A 20385-nucleotide genomic window follows, 5' to 3' on the forward strand; every position below is an offset into this window, starting at 1 on the left:
AAAAGAACTCACTAATGACTTCTAGATTTGAAAGCTACGACTCAAAGTGAAGCAATACCTCCCACCTGGAAAATCCTAATGCTCACTATGCTAGGCCAACTACTTAAAATACAAGAACATGAAATATGTACAGTTCCTTAGAGATTCTCTCAGTTGACCCTATCATTTTTTAGAAGAAGAAATGGAGGCTCATTAGGGGAATGGACTTGTCAAAAACAGAAAATCACAGTGATGTAGTGGAAAGGCTGGAGCTATAATTTTGGTGTCCTGACCCCAGCAACACACTGTTTCCATGACATGTTTCTGCCTTGCCTACACCCAATGCTCTTAAATGGGAGATATGACTGAGAAAACTAGGATCTTCAGACACCAAGCCAACCAATCCTTGTCCTAACAGGATGAAAGAGGGAAAAGTAAGCAATGTTTATGGGCATTATGTGTAGTCACAGTGGGGGGTTTGTTCATTTCCTCTTAAAAAAAATTCAGTAACAGAAGCTTTTATTGGGATTGAGCCTACTTGGCGATACAGCTAGGTAAGTCTTATAACTAAACAGTCCATCCTCCAGTGTGCTTTGCGCCATTTATCCCTTTGAGCCAATTGTAGACCAAAACAAACCCATAACTTATACTTTTAACCATAAAAACAGTGCTATGTGTCATCTTACTTTGAAGGCGGCTGCTGTGCTACTTCCCTTTAGCTCAGGCAAATAACCACCATTCTCCCAAAACATTTCCTGGCTTCACATACATTGTGAAACAAGAAATAGTAGAAAGTTTAAGGGTCTTAGCCTCTTTCTTAATCTGTCTCTTTCTTTCTCTCTCCCAAATGATTATTCTAGTCTAAACGTACTCAAGTATTGTCTCCCAGTCTTCTTCCTTCCCTGATCAATTAGCATCAGCACCCACTTTCTTCTCTCACAGTCTTACTGTTTTCTGGGTACAAAACCCTACATTTCCATAGTTCCTACCATCTGGGACACCTAACTCATGTCTCTCTGCCTCATCAATTTTTCATCTCCCTTTATATTTTACTGGAAGAAATACATTCTTTCTTCCTTCCTTTTGCTTCATAATAGCTTGCTCTCAACTCTAATTTAGAATTTACCTCTGTGACGGTTCCCAAGGTAGAGAAATGGAAAGGCAACATTATCTCTAGTAGAGTGAACACTGTACTACATATTGGAAGACATGAATTCTTTTTTCAGCATTGAATCTGGCTCATAATTTGACCTGAGAAAAGTCAGTTAATTTCTGTCTGAGCTTGTTCCTAAATCTTAATGATCGATTCAGTTTACTTGAGAATGTAATCTCAAAGAAAGCAAGGACCCTGGTATTTTTACCAGTATACCTTTGGCTGTAAGTGGGTACTTGACGTTATTAGATGACTGATAGGAAGGGTCAGTGTGAGGAATGATGAGCTACCTTGTGATAAAAATCACACTGAGCTATTTTGTTATATATATTTTCAGAATGAGAGACTACGTGTTTCTGTCCCTTTCAGGCAAGCCACACCCATGGATCATTGGTTCTCAGCTTTTTCCTTCCTATCTTACTGGACAAATGACATGCACTATACTGCAAGAAAAACTTAATGAGTGTATTATTCCATTTTCTGCTCCTGTAACAGAACAATAGAGAGTGGGAAATTTATAAAGAATAGAGATTTATCTGGCTCATGGTTTTGCAGACTAAGAAGTTCAAGAGCATGGCGTCAACATCTGTTGAGGGTCATCCTGTGGTGAAAGGCATCAATGGTGAGAATAGGCATGTGGAGGCAGAGAGAGGAAATCAGGTTGAATTCATCCTTTATCAGGAGCCCACTCTCAAGATAACTATCTCACTCCTATGATAATGATATTTGTCTGTGCATGAGAGCAGAGCCCTCATGACCTAATCACCTCTTAAAGATCCCACTTCTCTATTCTTTTTTTTTTCCAGAATATTAGGGGGGGGACAAACATTTTAGTTACATGTATTTCTTTTGTACAGTTTGAGTCATAAGTGTCCCCTTCACCCAGATGGTGTGCACTGTACCCATTAGGTGTGAATTTACCCAACCCCTCCTCCCCCCTCCCCCCTGCTTAATTTCCATTGAGTTTTACTTTGCTTCTCAACATAGTTACATTGGCAATTAAATTTCAACATGAGTTTTGGAGGGGACGTTCAAACCATAGCATTCAGCCCCTGGCTCCCTGAAACTTGTATCCTTCTCACAATGCAAAATATATTCATTTTACCCCAATACCCCCAAAGTCTTAAATCATTCCTATATCAATTCAAAGGTCCAAAGTCTAAAGTTTTATTTAACTAGGTATGGGTGAGACTCAAGGAATGATTTGTCCTGGGACAAATTCCTCCAGCTATGAGCCTATAAAATCAAAACAAGTTGTCTACTTCCAAAATACAATGGTGGGACAGGCATAGGATAGACATTCCCATTCCAAAAGGGAGAAATGGACAAGAAGAAAGGGGTAACTGCTCTCAAGTAAGTCCAAAAGCCCTCAGGACAAACAGCATTAAATCTTAAAGCTGGAGAATAATTTCCTTTGACTCCATGTCCCACATCCTGGGCACACTGGGAAGCTGGGCCCCCAAAGCTGTGGACGGCCCCACTTCTATGGCTTTGCTGGTCTCAGCCCATGCAGCAATTCTCACAGGTTGGAGTCTTGTGCCTGTAGCTTTTCCAGGTGGGTGTTGTATGCTGATGACTCTACAGTTGTGGGGTCTCTGAGGTGGCCTTACTGCTATAGCCCCACCAGGCATTGTCCTAGTGGGAACTCTCTGTGGCAGCTCTGCCTCTGTGGCAGTTTTCAGCCTGCAATCCCAGGCTATCAGTGACATCCTTTGAAATCTAGGTAGAGGTAGCCATGCCCACACAGCTCTTGTATTCTGCAAGCCTACAGACTTAACAGTACATGGACACCACCAAGATCTATCACATATACCTTCCACAGTGGCAGGTTGAGCTGCACCTGGGCCTGCTTTGGCCATGGCTAGAGCAGCCGAAGGGTATCTCACTATAATACAAAGAGCAGAGTCCTGAGGTGGCCTTGGGCAATGAGCTCGTGGAGGCTGTCCTGGGCCTGTCCTCTGAAACCATTCTGTCTTCCTGGAGCTCTGAGCCTGTGATAGGAGGCTCAGCCTTGAAGATCTCCAAAATGCCTTTGGAGTGTTTTTCCCATCGTCTTGATGGATGACACCTGGTTCCTTCTATCCATATTAATCCCTTTAACAAATGGTCACTTGGCCATACCCCTAGTATTCTCTTCTAAAGATGCCTTTTCACTCTTTATGTGGCCAGGCTGCAAATTTTCCAAATCTTTCTACTCTTCCTCCCTTTCAATTATAAATCCCATCTCTAGGTCATCTCTTTGCTCTCACATCTCACTGTGCACAGTTAAAAGTAGCCATGCAGCAGCCTGAGTGCTTTGCTACTTAAGTATGTCTTCCACCAGATATCCTAGTTCATCTCTATTAATGTCTTCATTTCATAAGTTCTAGGACACAGACACAATTCTACCAAATTCTTTGCTACGTTATAACAAGAATAGCCTTTACTTCAGTTTCTAATGCCTTGTTCCTCATTTTGAATACTTTGTTCCTCATTTTCTTCAGTTTTCAATACTGAGTTTCAAATATGGCCTTTATTGTCCATATTTCTACCAACTTTCTGATCATGATCCTTTAAGTAATCTCTAAAAAGATTCAGACTCTCCCTACAGCTCTCCTCTTCTTCTGTGCCCTTACCAGAATTACTCTTTATGGTCTGTTCATGTTAATACAAACTTTTTCTAGCCTTTTCCTTCAAATTCTTTCAGTTTCTGCCCATTACCCAGTTCCAAAGCCACTTATATAGTTTCACCTGAATTTCATTGGAATTTGTTATAGCCACAATTCCAAGCTCAGTACCAATTTTTCCCTCTTAGTCCATTTTCTGCTTCTATAACAGAACACTACAGACTGGGCAGTTTATAAGAAAAAGAGATTATTTGGATCACAGTTCGGAAAGCTGGGCAGTCCAAGAGCATGGTGCTGGCATCAGGTGAGGGTCATCCCATGGTGGAAGGTGTGCATGTGAAACAGAGATAGGAAATTGGGCTGAATTCATACTTTTATCAGGAGCCCACTCGTGTGATAACTAACTCACTCCCACAATAACATTACTCCATTCATAAGGGCTCTATTAAAGGTCCCAACTGTCAACACTGTTACACTGGCAATTACATTTCAACATGAGTTTTGGAGGGGACATTCAAACCATAGCAATGGAGCATTCTTCATATGCAAGTTATGAGTCTACCCTTTATCTCCCACTCAAGGAAAAGCATACTGGAATGCACATGTGTAAGAGTGGCATTAATATAATGATGATCTTGGCTCCTTTGTATATTTTTAAGAAACTAATTAACAAACGTCAGTGCACTATTGGCAACAACCTTCTTAAAATATGTCTCACAGCTGAAAGTAACATGCCCCTGTGTTCCATGTGTTCTGATACTGGCCTATTAGACTGGAGCGTGTGGCTCAGGGCACTCTCACAAATACAAATAAAAGATTTGTGCCCCAATTGTGGATTTTCTTCTTAGGGAAGTAATAAACCTCTTGAAAGGTGAAGCTACAAACTTAAGCACATAATGCACAGCAGGAAGGTGACTAGCTTTCATATTGGCATCACAACTATCCATTCCTCTTTTAATCTCATCTCAAAAGGCCAAATTGAAGTGTAAGCCCACGGAAGAAAGGAAAATATCTGTTTATGTTAGCAGTAACAGGAATAGAACCTCTATGTTTAGCTCCCTGGTAAGAAAGGTGAAAATAAAATTATTAAATAACTTGATCATTCAGGCCAAAGATACACAATTTATAGACTTCTGTGTGGAACTTTAGACAGTCAGTATGGTAGACTGAATTGATGTGGTAAAGGCTCATCTCTTATTCTAACCACAGAGAAATGCTGGTCAAAATGGAAGAAAGATTTTTACATGCTCATCCCAGCTTGAAAGCAAGTAGGGGAAAGTCTTGGGACTTAGGAAAGAATAGGGAACTAAGAGTCAAAGAAAGGAGTATAAACTAAAGTTGAATAGTTCCTGGGGATATCAGAACCAGATGTGGACCTTAGAGGTCTAAGGGCTTGAGCTCAGAATCTGTGTAAAGTATGGAGCTAGAACTGAGTTCCCAGAAAAAAAACCTGGAAACCTGAATGGTTTATAAAGCCTAAAAGTATATGAAATGGGGCCTAGAAAACTCATTCATTGGCCCAGGAAAGGAGCCAGGAAATTCACATTCAGTCCAGAGCCATGGCCGTAAATGAAAAGAGACATGTAAGAGAAATTGGAACTCTAAACTTGGACCAAGCATGGGTGTGGACTTTAAATTCACACAATCCACATGTGGTGCAAACCCCCAAGCTAAGAAATTAACAGAGAAACTGGTTCCAAACCAGTAAAACTCTAGGGCCTTGGCAGAGGCAAACTTGGAACTACTCTGAGGGAATTCCTCTACAACACTCGGCATCTGGGACTCCCACAGAAAACAATCCTTGCTGTAGGTGAAAACACAGTAATGAAATTACAAACCTCACAAGAAAATTAACCACCGTAAGGATGCTTCCTCTGACACAAATGGGAAAAAAATTGCATGGCAAGAAATAGAGATGATAGAACAATTTAAAAGAGACTTTAAAAGAGGTTGAAAATTGTTTAAGGAGAAAAACAAAGAATGGAGAAAAACTGGCAAGAAAAGGACATTGATGGTTATCTGTGGCCTTTAGAAAATCCATAGCCCATCAAGGTGGGGGGTCAGATACAGATAAAGGTATTAAAAATCAAATTGTTGGCCTTGAGAAATTCTTAGAAAGTCCTGATAGAAGTGATTAAGATATGTGGTCAAAATAAAATAGATTTTATCTTTCCACCCTTATTTGCAATTCTCTCACATCAGATGATTCAGTTTCAGGTTCTTTTAACAGTCTTCTAAGAACAATGCTATGGAAATGAAATGCAAACAGAATCTGTTATCCAATTCATCAAAAGAAGTCACTCATATCACCTAAGCAAGTGTGATGTTCTGACATTCATCTATTGTTTTTATTTTCACCTTTCTCATTAGTGTTCAAGAAAATATTGACCAATATTCATATCAGAACTATACTTGTGTTTTATTTGCAAACATAGGTTCCACAAAAGTAAATGGAAGCACTCTGTAAGAATCAATTGAGTATGTAGGATTTACAATAATTATATTGTATATTGTGTGACATCCTTTATATTAGTAAAATTTGTAATAAACTGATATATTTACATGCATACTTTTTCCAGAAAGCCAGTTGTTAAATATTTACCAGTACACCACTGATGTATATCTTCTTTATTTAGAAATGGTAGGAATTATCGTATGTGGGTCCTATTCCTGTCCAACTCCCATTCCTTTCTTAACCCCACCCTCTCTCTCATACATACACGAACATACATACACAAAGGCACACAAACCCTACTACCATCACAACCTTCATTATATTTTGATTTACCTCATGATCTGGTTTTGAAAAGTCTGGGCTCTAAAACACAAGAAAACTTAATGGGACATAGGTGTGTAAGCTCTCTCCCCAGGGACTCTCCTCCTGAACACATTGATAATCTGAGTTTATCCATTTCAAGACAAATGTCCAGCAAATACATGGCTATAAAAATTTAAGCCTGTTGAGATTTCCAGATGTTTAAGGTCTCTAGGTAACCTCCTTACAATGCAGATGCTCACAGAGCTCTCTGAGAAAGGGAATTGGGGAGATGCGAGGGCAATGAGAGCCAATCCACTGCACCTATGCCACTTTCCAGCAAGCCTCACTTACCTCATTGCCTAGCACCAAGGCACAAAGTTCTTTTCATTTTGATAGTCTCCAACCTACTTTATATGTAAATGTGAGTTGGCCATCTCTACTAATAGGGCATACAGTAACACAGGAATTACTTTGAAAATATCTGGAGGCAAAACTATACAGTAGCAAAGAGATGCAAATGGTAGACAGGAGTTTGCACATGAGCCAAATTTTAGAAATGCCTAGAAAGATTATGTTTCAGGTCATTTGCCCAATCAATGCAGCGATCTCTCTCATGCCTTTTGGAAGAGGAGGTGTCCACTCCCTGGCACACATTGAGTCTCACAATCTGGCACAAGAGCTGATCATTTTAGGACATTTGTCAGAGTATTGTGTATGATAGTTGGATGGTTTTCCTGTTTCTGGCCATTGACAAAAGGCTTCAGGGTATTTATCCAGCATGTGTAAAAACTAGACTGCTGAAATACCTGTCTCATGTGTTTATTTAACAAGAACCTGTCTGATGGGAGAGTAACAACATTCCTCCCAGGAGAAATTGCTGCAATAGTCAGTACCTTGTGTGTAGTGCCAAGAAAAGAGCAGACGCTGTCATTTTTGATAGACCATCTCATGGAGGCCCCTTTTTGCACATTGCTATAATTGTCTTTCTCCATTAAAATCAAACCAGGTCTGAGCACCCACACACTAGGAATCACTAAAAGTTATTTTATTTGATAGATTCTTTCAACATAGCTCAAAGGAATGACAACCAAGGTTTATATGTATAAATGTATAGACTGGTAGTTTTAGCAACTGGGATCGCTTATAATAATGTTTATCACAATCTCTGGATTTTCTGCCATCTGGTTTGATGTTCCTCAATACCTTCAATTTCATGGGAATGAAGGGTAGCCAGGCACAGAAAAAAACTCTCTATTCAGGTTTAGAGAACTCAGAGCCTGCTTGGGTGAATCATACCTACTCTAGACTTTAGAAAACTTTATAGAACACTGATATGAGAAGGATATTCCCTCAGAGGAGCTCATAAATAAAAGAAGAACATAGATTGACAGAGTCAAAATAAACATGTATCAATCTCAGTATCCACATCAGATTATGCCTCAAATTTGACTTCTACTTGGATGACCAAGCCTCAGAAGGAAAACAACACTATGCTAAGTTTGGATGGGGCTTTTGAGTTCACCGAGGACGTTTGCATACATTATTTTATATGAACCTTCCAAATATTATTACCATCCTCATTTTATATATGTGTGTGTGTGTGTGTGTGTGTGTGTGTGTGTGTGTGTGTGTGTGTGTGTGTGAAAAATCACTTTATAAAATGTTAGGTAATCTGCCAAGGGCCAGTTTGCTTGTTCATGATAGATCCAAAACTAGGATCCAAATTTCCTCTTAGTCCAATGCACTTTCTACTATACAAGACTGTCTTTCACTTTTACACAGCTATGTGACAGAGCACGTGTTCAAAGCAACAATGAATAAGCTTGTTTCAGATTTGTGTCAGACATATATATGACAGAATTTTGATATTGAAGGTTTTGACAATTATGGAATGATCCCAAGGTCTACAATATGTCATTTTGCTGAGGTATACATTTGCACTATAATAAAACTATTATTAGGCAACAAGTCACTTATTAGGGGTCAGCCCAGTATCCACATGTCTATGGGGTTTCTTTAATTTCCATTTGTCTTAATATAAACCCTAATTCCCATTAAAATTGTTTGTTTGTGAAAATGGCCCTCAAAGAAAGCCATCTACTAGTTCTGGTGACTAAAGAGAAATGGTTTCTATTTCTCTTTAGTCACCAGAACTAGTAGATCCAGCAATCCCATTATTGGGCATCTACCCAAAAGAACAAAAGACATTCTATAAAAAAGACATCTGCACCCAAATGTTTATAACAGCACAATTCACAATTGCAAAGATGTGGAAACAGCCCAAGTGCCCATCAATACATGAGTGGATTAATAAAATGTGGTATATGTATACCATGGAGTATTACTCAGCTATAAGAAACAATGGTGATATAGCACCTCTTGTATTTTCCTGGATAGATCTGGAACCCAGTCTACTAAGTGAAGTATCCCAAGAATGGAAAAACAAGCACCACATGTACTCACCATCGAATTGGTTTCACTGATCATCACCTAAGAGCACATTGAGGAATAACATTAATCGGGCATCGGGCAGATGTGGGTGGGGGAGGGGATGGGTGTATACATACATAATGAGTGCGATGCGCACTGTCTAGGGGATGGACACGTTTGAAGCTCTGACTCAGGCGGGTGGGGGGGCATGGGCAATATACATAACCTAAACTTTTGTACCCCCACAATATGCTGAAATAATAATAAAAAATAAAGAGAAATGGTTTCAGAAAGCAGTGGTTCTTAAAACACGGAGGTTTTGGATCGATCGAAGTGTAAAATGGAGAATTTGTTCATGGCTCAGAGTGATGATGGGAACAAGTCCACCGTGAAGTCTACAAGGAAAAAATATTTTTGAAATTGCTTTATCTAGTGCTTTCACTAGGGCAAAGATTGTATATTATGGAGAAAATAATATGCTCTAATATGTTTTATAAATTGGGGGATTCCTGTAAGTGTCAAAGGTGTCAAGATGTGTTCTCTCTGCCATTATTCCCTTAATGATCTACTTTGCCAAAACAAAATAAAATCGATGCCAGCAAGAAACAGTTGCTTATATAGGTAGTGAGAAATTTACAATTAAAACGGAATTTTAGTTAAAATCACAAGATGGATAATGAAAAGTGCTTAAATACTGCTTAGAATTACTTAAATACTGTGAGTGATACAAGAATACAGACAATATAAGACAGTTTCCCCTGCATGGACTTTTTATAGATATATTTGTAATTCAAACATTTTCCCTTTGGTTTGTGTATTAGAGTTCTCCAGAGAGACAGAACCAATAGGAGGGTGGGAGGGAGAGAGAGAATTCACCTTTCTTCTGCCTTTTGTTCCCTTATGGGGTGGGGGAGGCAGCCACTTGGGTGGTTCCTACGCACATTGAGGCAGAGCTTCCCCACTCAGTCCACCAATCCAAATGCCAATCTCTTCTGGAAACACCCTCATAGACATACCCAGAAACAGTGCTTTACCAGCTATCTAGGTATTCCTTACTCCAGTTAAGTTCATATCTAAAATTAACAATTATACTTTGTATTATTCAATTTTTCTTAAAATACATAATAATCAGAATAAACAAATTTTCCCTGTGCACTCTTAATAATAGAGGCTAGTCTATGATGATATGTCTTGTCACCAAACAAAAATTAACTTATACTTTTGATTAATGTTAGCTACAAAGGCAAGTCCAAGTAAGCAGTACTTAATAGTCTCAAACAAAGTAAAATAAAAAGGTATTCTTTTCATTTGATTCTTTCACATTCGTTCCTGAGAGGGAAGCAGTAAAAATAAACAGTTCTAAAAACTGATTAACTTTATTTTCTCATTTTTGATAATGCCTTGAATTTTAACATTTCCCAGAAACCCTTGTAACTTATTTAAAATTTTCTCATATACAGTGATAAGATGATTGGAGGAAGAGTTGAAAAATAGGTTACCTCAGAGTTTTCCTTTGGATGTTAAATGGTCCCTTCCTGTCTCCCAGTGATAACCAGGAGTCATTTGCTCATTTCTTTTTCTCTCATTCTCAGGTAAGCCTCTGAACATCCCTTGCAAAGCATTCTTCGGATTCAGTGGAGAGTCCGGGCCAATGATCTACTGGATGAAAGGGGAGAAATTTATTGAAGAACTGGCAGGTCACATTAGAGAAGGTGAAATAAGGTACAGAACTTGAATTGCTTATCTTTCTTTGCTGTCTTTGCGGTTAAGCAATGAAACATCCTGAAAGGGATTCCACCCAGGATTTTAATTGCAACTCCAAATCATTCCATTCTCTAAAAGCTGATCTGGTGGAGAGAGCAAGGGTGACTGCCTTAAATGCAAATGCGTAAGCTTCTAACATAAGAAGGTTTATCTCTGGTTCTAAGGAAATGTCTTTAGGGTATAATGACCCTCCCAAAGCTGCCTGAGCAAATTTCTTTGAGTTTCTGAAGCTTAGGCCATAGTTACTCCATCCGATCACAGAAAAGTTCCAAACTTTTCAGGTGACTTTTCAGATCACTGGGCCAATGTCCATTTATTCCCTGGCAAGAGACAACCTTCATATGTCATAAGTGTAAAGCTGCAGAGGCAATAGCAGGCTGGTACTCAGCCAAAATAACTATTGACTCACGTTGGATAGTGTTTATTTTTCCCAGCATCCACCGCTCAACCTGAAAATGACTGATCCTTCAGTTTAGCACATGCCTAGACCTCTTTTCACTCTCCTCTTACCCAGATAACTCTCTAGTGTATAGATATCAATTCTATTGGTTTTCTAATTCTATTTAGTACCTTCTCATTGTACAAAAAGAGATAGGTAACCTTTCCGACCTTACTCAGTTTGTGGGGTTTCCATTTGGTTTCAGAGATGGTGATGTGTAATGTATGTTCCTCATTTTCATAGGAATTGGGACCCTTCCCCCTTATACCCCCGTTAAGAATCACGTAGTGGAAATCAATCTAATATTTCAGTGTAACTGATATTAAAATGTATTTTTTTCAGTTTTCTTATTGAGTATATAGCAGTATAAATAAAACAAGTACACTTATATTATTTACTATGTTTAAATATAATTTATAATTACTCTCATGACAATTCCTGAAGCCTATGCAAAATATTGACTATAGGAGTGTATTTCTAGGCAACATGAAAATGTGCCTGACATCATTCATTAGTCATCAGGGAAATGCGAATCAAAACCACATATACAAATTGATACTTACTAGATGTTTATTCTAAAAAAGTCAGATTATAACAAGTATTGGTGAGAACATGGAGAAATTGAAAACCTCATGCTCTACTGGTAGGAATGTAAAATGATGCAGCCCCTTTGGGTAACAGTCTGGTAATTCCTCAAATGGTTAAGCATAGAGTTACCATATAGTGCAGCAATGCCCCTCCTAAGCATGTAACCAGAAGAAATCAAAATATACGTCCACCCAAAAACTTGTCTAAAAGTGTTCTTAGCAGCATTATTTATAACACATAAAGATTGAAAACAACCTATACTCTGGGAGGCCGAGGCGGGAGGATCACTTGAGGTCAGGAGTTGGAGGCCAGCCTGAACAAGAGCAAGACCCCATCTCTACTAAAAAAAAAAAAATAGAACGAAATTAGCTGGACAACTGAAAATATATAGAAAAGATTAGCTTGGCATGGTGGCACATGCCTGTAGTCCCAGCTACTTGGGAGGCTGAGGCAGGAGGCTTGCTTGAGCCCAGGAGTTTGAGGTTGCTGTGAGCTAGGCTGATGCCACGGCACTCTAGCCCAGGCAACAGAGTGAGACTCTGTCTCCAAAAAAAACAAAAAAAAAAAAGAAAAAGAAAAAAAAGAAAACAACCTAAATGTTTAACTGATGAGTGGATAAATAAAATGTGGTATATTCATATAATGGAATATTATTTAGCCATAAAAAGGAATGAAGTGCTGACATAAAACATGGATGAACCTTAAAAACATTATTCTTGGTGACAAAAATCCACATACTATATGATTCCATTTATATGAAATGTTCATATTAAGCAAATATATACAAACAGGAAGTAGATTACTGGTTGCTTAGGGCTGGTGGGAAGGAATGGAGTAATAGGGGTTATAGCAAAAGTGTATGGGTGCATTTTTCGTGTGTGGTTAAATACAACATAACATAAACACACCATTTTAAAGCATAAAATTCAGTGGCATTTAGTACAATATTGTTCAACCACCACCATATCTAGTTCCAAAACATTTTCATCACTCCAAAAGGAAACCCTGTAATCCATTAAGCAGGCTGGGGCTTCTTTTTGAGATGATGAAAATGTTATCAAATTCACCATGGTGATGGTTGCACATAATCTGTGAATCTCCTAGAAAACAATGAATTGTGTGCTTCCAATGGATGAATTATATCTCTCAGTAAATCTGGTTTTTATATTTTAAAAAACCTTCTCATTGATCACCTGGTACAGAGCAGATTTTCTGAAAAAATAATATACTACAAATAATTCTTAAGTATTCCCCTTTGAACTTTAAGAGTCCTGATTAATAACACTTTATTAGGCAACTTCAAATTAAGATTTATTTGAAATTAATGCAACTGAATTTCTTCTAAATAGTTTTACAAGATACATGTTTAAGATTATTATCAATATATCTGCCTATAAAAGTCCTTAAAGGTCACTCTTCCTTTTTCAGAACAAGAAACTTGTCCCCAAAAGGGCAAGTGATAGGTACACTAGTACATAATTAGTAGCAGAATACTACCAAAAAGCTCAGAGGTATGTTTTGTGATCAAGGGTAGTAATTACACGAGCCTAAGATCTCCCTTTTCCTGTATATGTCTGAGTAGATTTTTAAAAATAAACAGCTTTATTGGGGCATAATTGACATACAATAAACCACACAATTTAAAGTATACAATCTGTAAGTCCTGAGTGATATATGTATATCCCTGTGAAACCATTACCATAATGCAGATAACATATTAATCATCCCTGCATTTCCTGGTATCCCTTTGAAATCCTTCCCTCCTGCCTTCTCCCACAATGCTGATTTTCCTGTCACTATAAATCAGTCTGCATTTTCCAGAGGTTTATATAAACAAAATCATACAGTAAATACTTGTTTTTCTCTGGAATATTTCACTTAACACAATTATTTTGAGATTTCTCCCTCTTGTTTTATGTATCAATAGTTTATTCCTTTGTTATTGTTGAGTAGTATATGAATATACAACCATTTTCTTATTCATTCACCTTTTGAATTAACATTTGTGTTGTTTCCAGTTTGGGACTATTACAAATAAAGCTGCTGTGAACGTTCATATGCACGTCTCTGTATGCACATTATATTTCCCATTTTCTTGGCTAAATACCTAGACATGGAGTGGCTCAATTTTATAGTAGGTATACATTTAACTTCTTCAGTTTGTTTTTTTAAAAAAATTTTAAATCTTTTTTTAAAAAAACTTTACCAACTAAAGGTGTTTCTTTATTCAGATTTTTTTAGTTTTTGCCTGTTGTCCATTTTTTCCCCTCTGAGATTATTTAACTTTTCAAGAATCTACCTAACTGTATTCCAAAGTAGTTATAGCATTTTATAAAAGAAAAGGGAGGCACTGCTACTCTCTGTAGCAGCAAATGATTAGATTTGGTGGGAGACAAAACATACATACATGAAACAGATAAATCCTGAACGAGCCACTATGTTAGGTGCCAAATGAGTCAACCAGCTGGTAAGCGCTATAGGAAGTCGGCCTTTCAGGACTGGCAAAATGCCATTGCTTAATTGATTTGGTTACATCCTTTTTCTCCACCTTCCCCAGTACCCCCAGTAAAAAGGGGTACATAACTGTATTTGCAGTGGAGGAAAGTTACAGGGAATTTATCTTGAAAATTTCACAAAATCCCACTAGCTAACTAGAGACATTCAGCGAAGTGCGAACAAAAAGGCAGAAATTCCTGGCCAACATAAACACAGAGTTGCCCATTTTGTAATATGGCCATGAGTCGCTTAACAACAGGCTATGTTCTGAGAAGTGCATCATTAGGATATTTGGTCATTGCACAAACATCATGCAGTGTACTTACACAAACCCAGAATATAGCCTACTGCTCCTAGCCTACAAACCTGTATGGGATGTTACTATACTGAATACTATAGGCCATTGTAGCACAATGATAAATATTTGTGCATCTAAACATACCTAAATATAGAAAAGGAATTTTTCATCACCATTATAAGCTTATGGGACCATCATTGTATATACACGGTCTATCATTGACTGAAACATCATCATATGGTGCATGACTGTATTGTATGATCTGTGATCCATCGGGGAGCTTGTGTGGATTCCAGAATTCCTTCAGTTTATGGCCATTTATGCTAACACAGGAATTAATTACTAGATCCTGTCTTCTAGCCTCCAAAGCCAATGTCCTTGAAACAAAGCATACAAGGTTTTACACAGCATGGCATATTGGAACAAATCCAGCAGTTTAATAGAAAAAAACTTGCTAATCATACTATTAGGTGAGCCAAGAGAAGATTTATATTCTTCTCTAGCCCACAGGTTTTCTCCAAGGGAACATTTCTGATGGCAGAACACTGAGGATTTTGATTAGGGGATTCCTCTCAAAGGCAGTTCTGGAAACAAAAGTTACTTCTGGATGCATGGCTATCCTTCAGGGTTATCTTAGTCTGTTCAGGCAAGTATAACAAAATGCCTTAGCCTGGGTAATTTATAAACAACAGAAATTTATTGCTCACAGTTCTGGAGGCTGTGAAGTCTAAACTCAAGATACCCGCAGATTTAGTGTCGGGTGAAGGCCTTGTTGCTCATAGATGAGGCCTTCTGTGTGTCCTCCCATGGAAGAAAGGGCAAGCGAGCTCATTCAAGCCTCTTTTATGAGGGTTCTAATTCTATTCATAAGCCTTCATGACTTAATTACTTCCCAAGGGCCCCACCTCTTAATATTATCACATTGGGTATTAGGTGCCAACATATGAATTTGAGGGAGACACCAACATTTAGACCATATCAAAGGTATTGTTTTGGGCTCATATTTTAACTGAATCATAGCTCTTCTGTTGCATGCACATTTCAGAATTGCGCTGCCAAGTATATCTAAGAACTGGGGAGGTAAATAAGTAGCTGTCAGAGAGTTGACTTGTGGAGAAGCTTCTCCAGAGGCACTGGATCTAGCAAGAGTGCTGGCTCCTCTGTTAGGTTCTCAATTTCTGGGCAGCAGCTTGATCCTAGAAGTAGGTGCTACAACTTTTTATCTCTGAGTATTGCCACAGAGGAATAGAGGACTTTAAAAAAGTTACCTAATAGAAAGGTTTGGATAGTTACTGAGAGCTTGATGAGATAATGTCACTCAGACTTCAGTAAGTGCAACTTCTATTTTCAGCAGTTCCCCTGCAGCTTGGCTAATATATTAGATCGAATCCTAGCTAGGATTTTGGAGTTCTCATTCATTTGCTCTCTGGGTCCCTTTTACCACTGTGGTCCCCAGCCTCTCCCAATTTGCAACTCATTGTGAAAGTACTTAGACCCCACTTTGGGAATATAGATTGCCTTTTATCTCCCTCTAAGCAGAGATTGGCATAGCCCTCCTGTCCCTCTGATGGTGCTAGGAGACTGAGCCCCAAGGAAATATGAACCTCAATGTAGTGTCCATTCATAACTGCCAGCCTGTCCCACAGAACTACATCACAACCCTTTCACTGACTCCAGAAGATGTCATTTGTAGAGATGGTAAGGGAATTTAATGTGTACAGTAGCATAAGCTGTAATTGTGCAAGCTTGGTTATTTTTTTTCTACCATTATAAAGTCATTCCAACAAGCTGCTCTCTGCAAGCTCTACCATGTCTATTCAGAGAAGTTAAATAATTATTTGGAGGAAACCCAGTGGGAATCATTAGAAGAAGACCTAATTTCTGTCTTTCTGTTAAAGCTTAATGGGAACTGCTTGCAAAGTGGGATCAGAGAGTTCGAGAAAAGGAGTAGCCTTTGGGGGTGAGGATTCTAGGAAGGCCGCCCCAGTTCCACACCTCTGTAGAACTTCCTTTTAATTAATTTTACAAGAAGCTTGAGGATTTTAAAAAAAGAATTTGCTAGTGAGGTATGTATCCTATAGTGCTAATAAAAAAGTTAGAAAAACTGAACCAGTCCTATTAAACAAGAAATTATCGTCTTTAAGATTGCCTGCAGGGTTGTGAATTTCATCTGTTTGTCAAAAAAAAGACTGCATGGGAATTTCAAGACAATTGCTTTCTCCCAGTGGAAAGTAATTTTGGATTATAAATCTCAGTTTAGAAATTGCCCTATCAATACCAAATGTTTTCTTCCTCAGACAATACTATAAAACAGTTTACCAGATCTTTAATAATTCTTGACCTGAAAAACATATTCAATTTATCTTAAGGTTTTTCAGAAAACCTCCTTAAAATCCAAATAATTTTATTTACATTCAATTTCTGAAAGGCTCCAAGGTGAATATGGGCTTTGTTTGTTTTAGTTTTGGTTTCTTCACTCCTGTTCTTCACTGCTTTCTGGTCTTCTGTTCTTTCTACCTTACTATCCTCTCCTCCAATGAGTGAAATGCTCTAACAAGAGAGAGAATGTGATACAGGCCTGAAAAAGTTTTATTCTTGAAATAAGGTGAGTCTATCTTAAGGACCAAAATAACCTATTAATAAATAACCCACCCTTTTTAAAAAACAATATTGAGCTGCAAATGGGTGGTTTGTCCCCAAAAGTATAGAAAAAATAATTGGAGGCCAGGTGCGGTGGCTCACACCTGTAATCCTAGCACTCTGGGAGGCCAAGGCGGGAGGATCGCTTGAGCTCAGGAGTTTGAGACCAGCCTGAGCAAGAGCGAGACCCCATCTCTACTAAAAATAGAAAGAAATTAGCCAAACAACTAAAAATAGAAAAAATTAGCCGGGCATGGTGGCGCATGCCTGTAGTCCCAGCTACTCGGGAGGCTGAGGCAGTAGGATCGCTTAAGCCCAGGAGTTTGAGGTTGCTGTGAGCTAGGCTGACTCCACGGCACTCACTCTAGCCTGGGCAACAGAGTGAGACTCTGTCTCAAAAAAAAAAAGAAAAAAGAAAAAATAATTGGAGTCCCAGGCAGTCCTAGGCAAAATGATGAGATATATTTTGGCAACTTCCCACACATGTTTTCAGTGTCTTTTAGCACTTTGTATGCCCTTGGACTACCCCAAGTTGGGCTTCAAAAGAAAATTTCTTCCTTTCTGTCCTTCTCAGCCCATCCTTGGGAAGAAGGAACACTGCTCAATCATTTCGTCTGTCATTTAAATAAGTTTCAAATCTCATCACACCTGTATGTAAATGTAGATTTTGTAAGTCATGAGGAAGTTTCAGTGGAAAAAATAAACTTCATAAGCAGCATAGTTTTAGCTCAAGCCAGCCTTAATTGCCAATTATGTGACTGATCATTTTTGAAGGAGTGGTTTCAGGGCTGGTCTTAGCCTTGACCTATGCATAAAATATGTAAAGCTTACCTAAACATATTTTTTATCTCTCCTCATTTACTGAGCAGACTCTAGATTCAAGTGTCAACTATGTTATCTAGGATTATAAATTGCTCTGGACAAGAACCTATAATTAGTAAATAATAATAACAGTAATAATAATCCACTTTGTGTTTTTATAGTGCACCACAGATTGCAAAAGCATTTTTGCATCTTAAATCGCATTGGATTCTCATGATAACCATCTGAGATAAAAAGTATTAGCTTTATTTTTCCAATTAAGAAACTGAGGTTTAGAGACTGAGGAAGAGCTGCCCTTGAGCAGTTCACAGTTCCCATGGGGCTAGATCTGATTCATCAAATCACTGCTAGCAAGAATCCTCAATTGTCAGAATGTTTTGTTGTACTCCACATTTAGGCTGTAAAAAGTCAAAACCTTCCTGGGACTGAAAGAGTGAAAATCAGTATGGACTGAGAATAAGCAGTCCTGCCATTAATCAGGCAGGGAGGACAGACAGATAAAGCCAGCTGCACAGTTAACAGAAAACACTGTTTCCCCCAAGGTCACTCAGCAGTTGTAAAATGCCATAACGACCCCCACCTCCTTTGAGAGACTACTGCTTTCTTACCCGTGATGCCCCAAACCTGCTTTCCTACTTGCCTTTATTACTGAGGATACCCAATTGCTAAGCCACCCTTGCCTCATGCCAGTACCCAATCCCTAGTTAATTGCTACTTCTCCTTATTCTACCTCAGAAACTCCAACCAATCTGGGATTTATCCCTGCTTCCCTAAACCTTCCTCAGAATCTTTCAGTGGAATCCTAAATGTTACAAGGATTCTTCCTTTCTTCACTCAAAGATCAATACATAGTTCCTCTGGAGTACCCCTCCCTCGATGCATTGTATCAATAAATCTGATTTTGTCAGACTACAGGCTTGATGCTGGTCTTTAACTAATAAGGCTTTAATCGGAAAAAAAGCAAATAACACCAAAAGAGAGATTTTATTTAATTAAAAGTTTTGTGTTTTTTTAAAACATACCTTCTAGCCTTCATATTCTCAATCATGATTCCTGGACAATTATTACTCATACTCAGGATAACACCCCAGAGACTCTGCAAGATACCTAGACATCAAAGGAGAACTCAGTTTAGTTCGAGGGACCATTTACAATGAGTGGAAATTGACATTTTAATATTATTTAACTCAATTAAGAAACCAACAGGATTTTTTATTTAAATTCCAGATGAACAGAAAATTCAACTAGCCAGAATCTCCATCTGTGAAACAATTCCATTAACTAAGATTTCATTGCATCTGTGCTCTTTATCTGAATACCACGTTATCATTCCCTTTGGCATTGATTTTTTGAGTTTATGATCTTTAGAAGAGCAGGAAGCACCTACGTGCAAAGATTAGTACAGTGTCTATCAGAACAGATTTTGCTTACTAGTAAATACTTCCTGATGATGACGACGATTAGCAGTAGTGGTAAGAGTGATGTTGGTGATATGCGCAGGCCCTGAAGTGTATGAACTGTGGGCTCTCTGGTGGCAGTTCAGCATCTTTATAAACAAGTAAAAGTATAATAGCCCCTGGAAAAAAAAACTGGAAAGTAGTTTGGAATTTCTCTGCTAATGAAATATTTCCTTTTTTACTTTCTCCATAGTTAAATTTTATTAGCGGAAGTCAATAAGGAGAGGTAATACGAAATAAGTATGAGACAGTATTGGTTTTATTAATATATCCCAGCTCACCACAACACTCAGCACATAGAGCTTTTTAAACGTCTGTTTAATGGCATTGAATTGTACTACATTGCATTAATATAGTGTCTTTCTAGCATTACACACACACACACACACACACACACACACACACACACACTTTAATTTTTGAAGCAGATTTAGGTTCACAGCAAAATTGAGTGGAAAATAGAGTTCCCATATGTCCTACCCCCTACCCCCCTACATCTCCTCCCCCACCATCTACATCCAGAATGGCAGTGGTACATTTGTTACAATCCATGAACATACATTGACACATCCTTATCACCTAAAGTCTGTAGTTTACATTAGAGCTCGCTCCTGGTCTTATACATTCTATGGGTTTTGACAAATGTATCATGACATGTTATCTATTATTATAGTATCACACGGAATACTTTCAGTGCCCTGAAAATCCTCTGTGCTTCACCTATTCATCTCTCCCTCCCCCCAAACCCCTGGCAACTCCTGATCTTTTCACTGTCTCCAAAATTTTGCCTTTTCCAGAATGTCGTATATGACATTGAAATCATAAAGACTGTAGCCTTTTCAGTTTGGCTTCTTTCACCTAGTAATATGTATTTAAGGTTCCTCCATGTCTTTTTGTGATATTATTATTATTTTTAATTGTATTCATTTATTCAATGTGCTTTTATTGAGTTTTT

General features: G+C 38.3%; 1 protein-coding gene across 1 annotated transcript in view; it reads left to right on the top strand.

The window, feature by feature from the left end:
• Window positions 1-20385, top strand: part of IL1RAPL2 (interleukin 1 receptor accessory protein like 2) — a 1016789-nt gene that overhangs the window by 958373 nt on the left and 38031 nt on the right. Inside the window, exon 7 of the mRNA XM_045537537.1 lies at window positions 10519-10648. Coding sequence (XP_045393493.1) covers window positions 10519-10648 — 130 coding nt within the window. The remainder of the gene's footprint in view (window positions 1-10518; window positions 10649-20385) is intronic.

The sequence above is a fragment of the Lemur catta genome, chromosome X, assembly GCF_020740605.2.
Source record: "Lemur catta isolate mLemCat1 chromosome X, mLemCat1.pri, whole genome shotgun sequence".
Lineage (NCBI taxonomy): Eukaryota > Metazoa > Chordata > Mammalia > Primates > Lemuridae > Lemur > Lemur catta.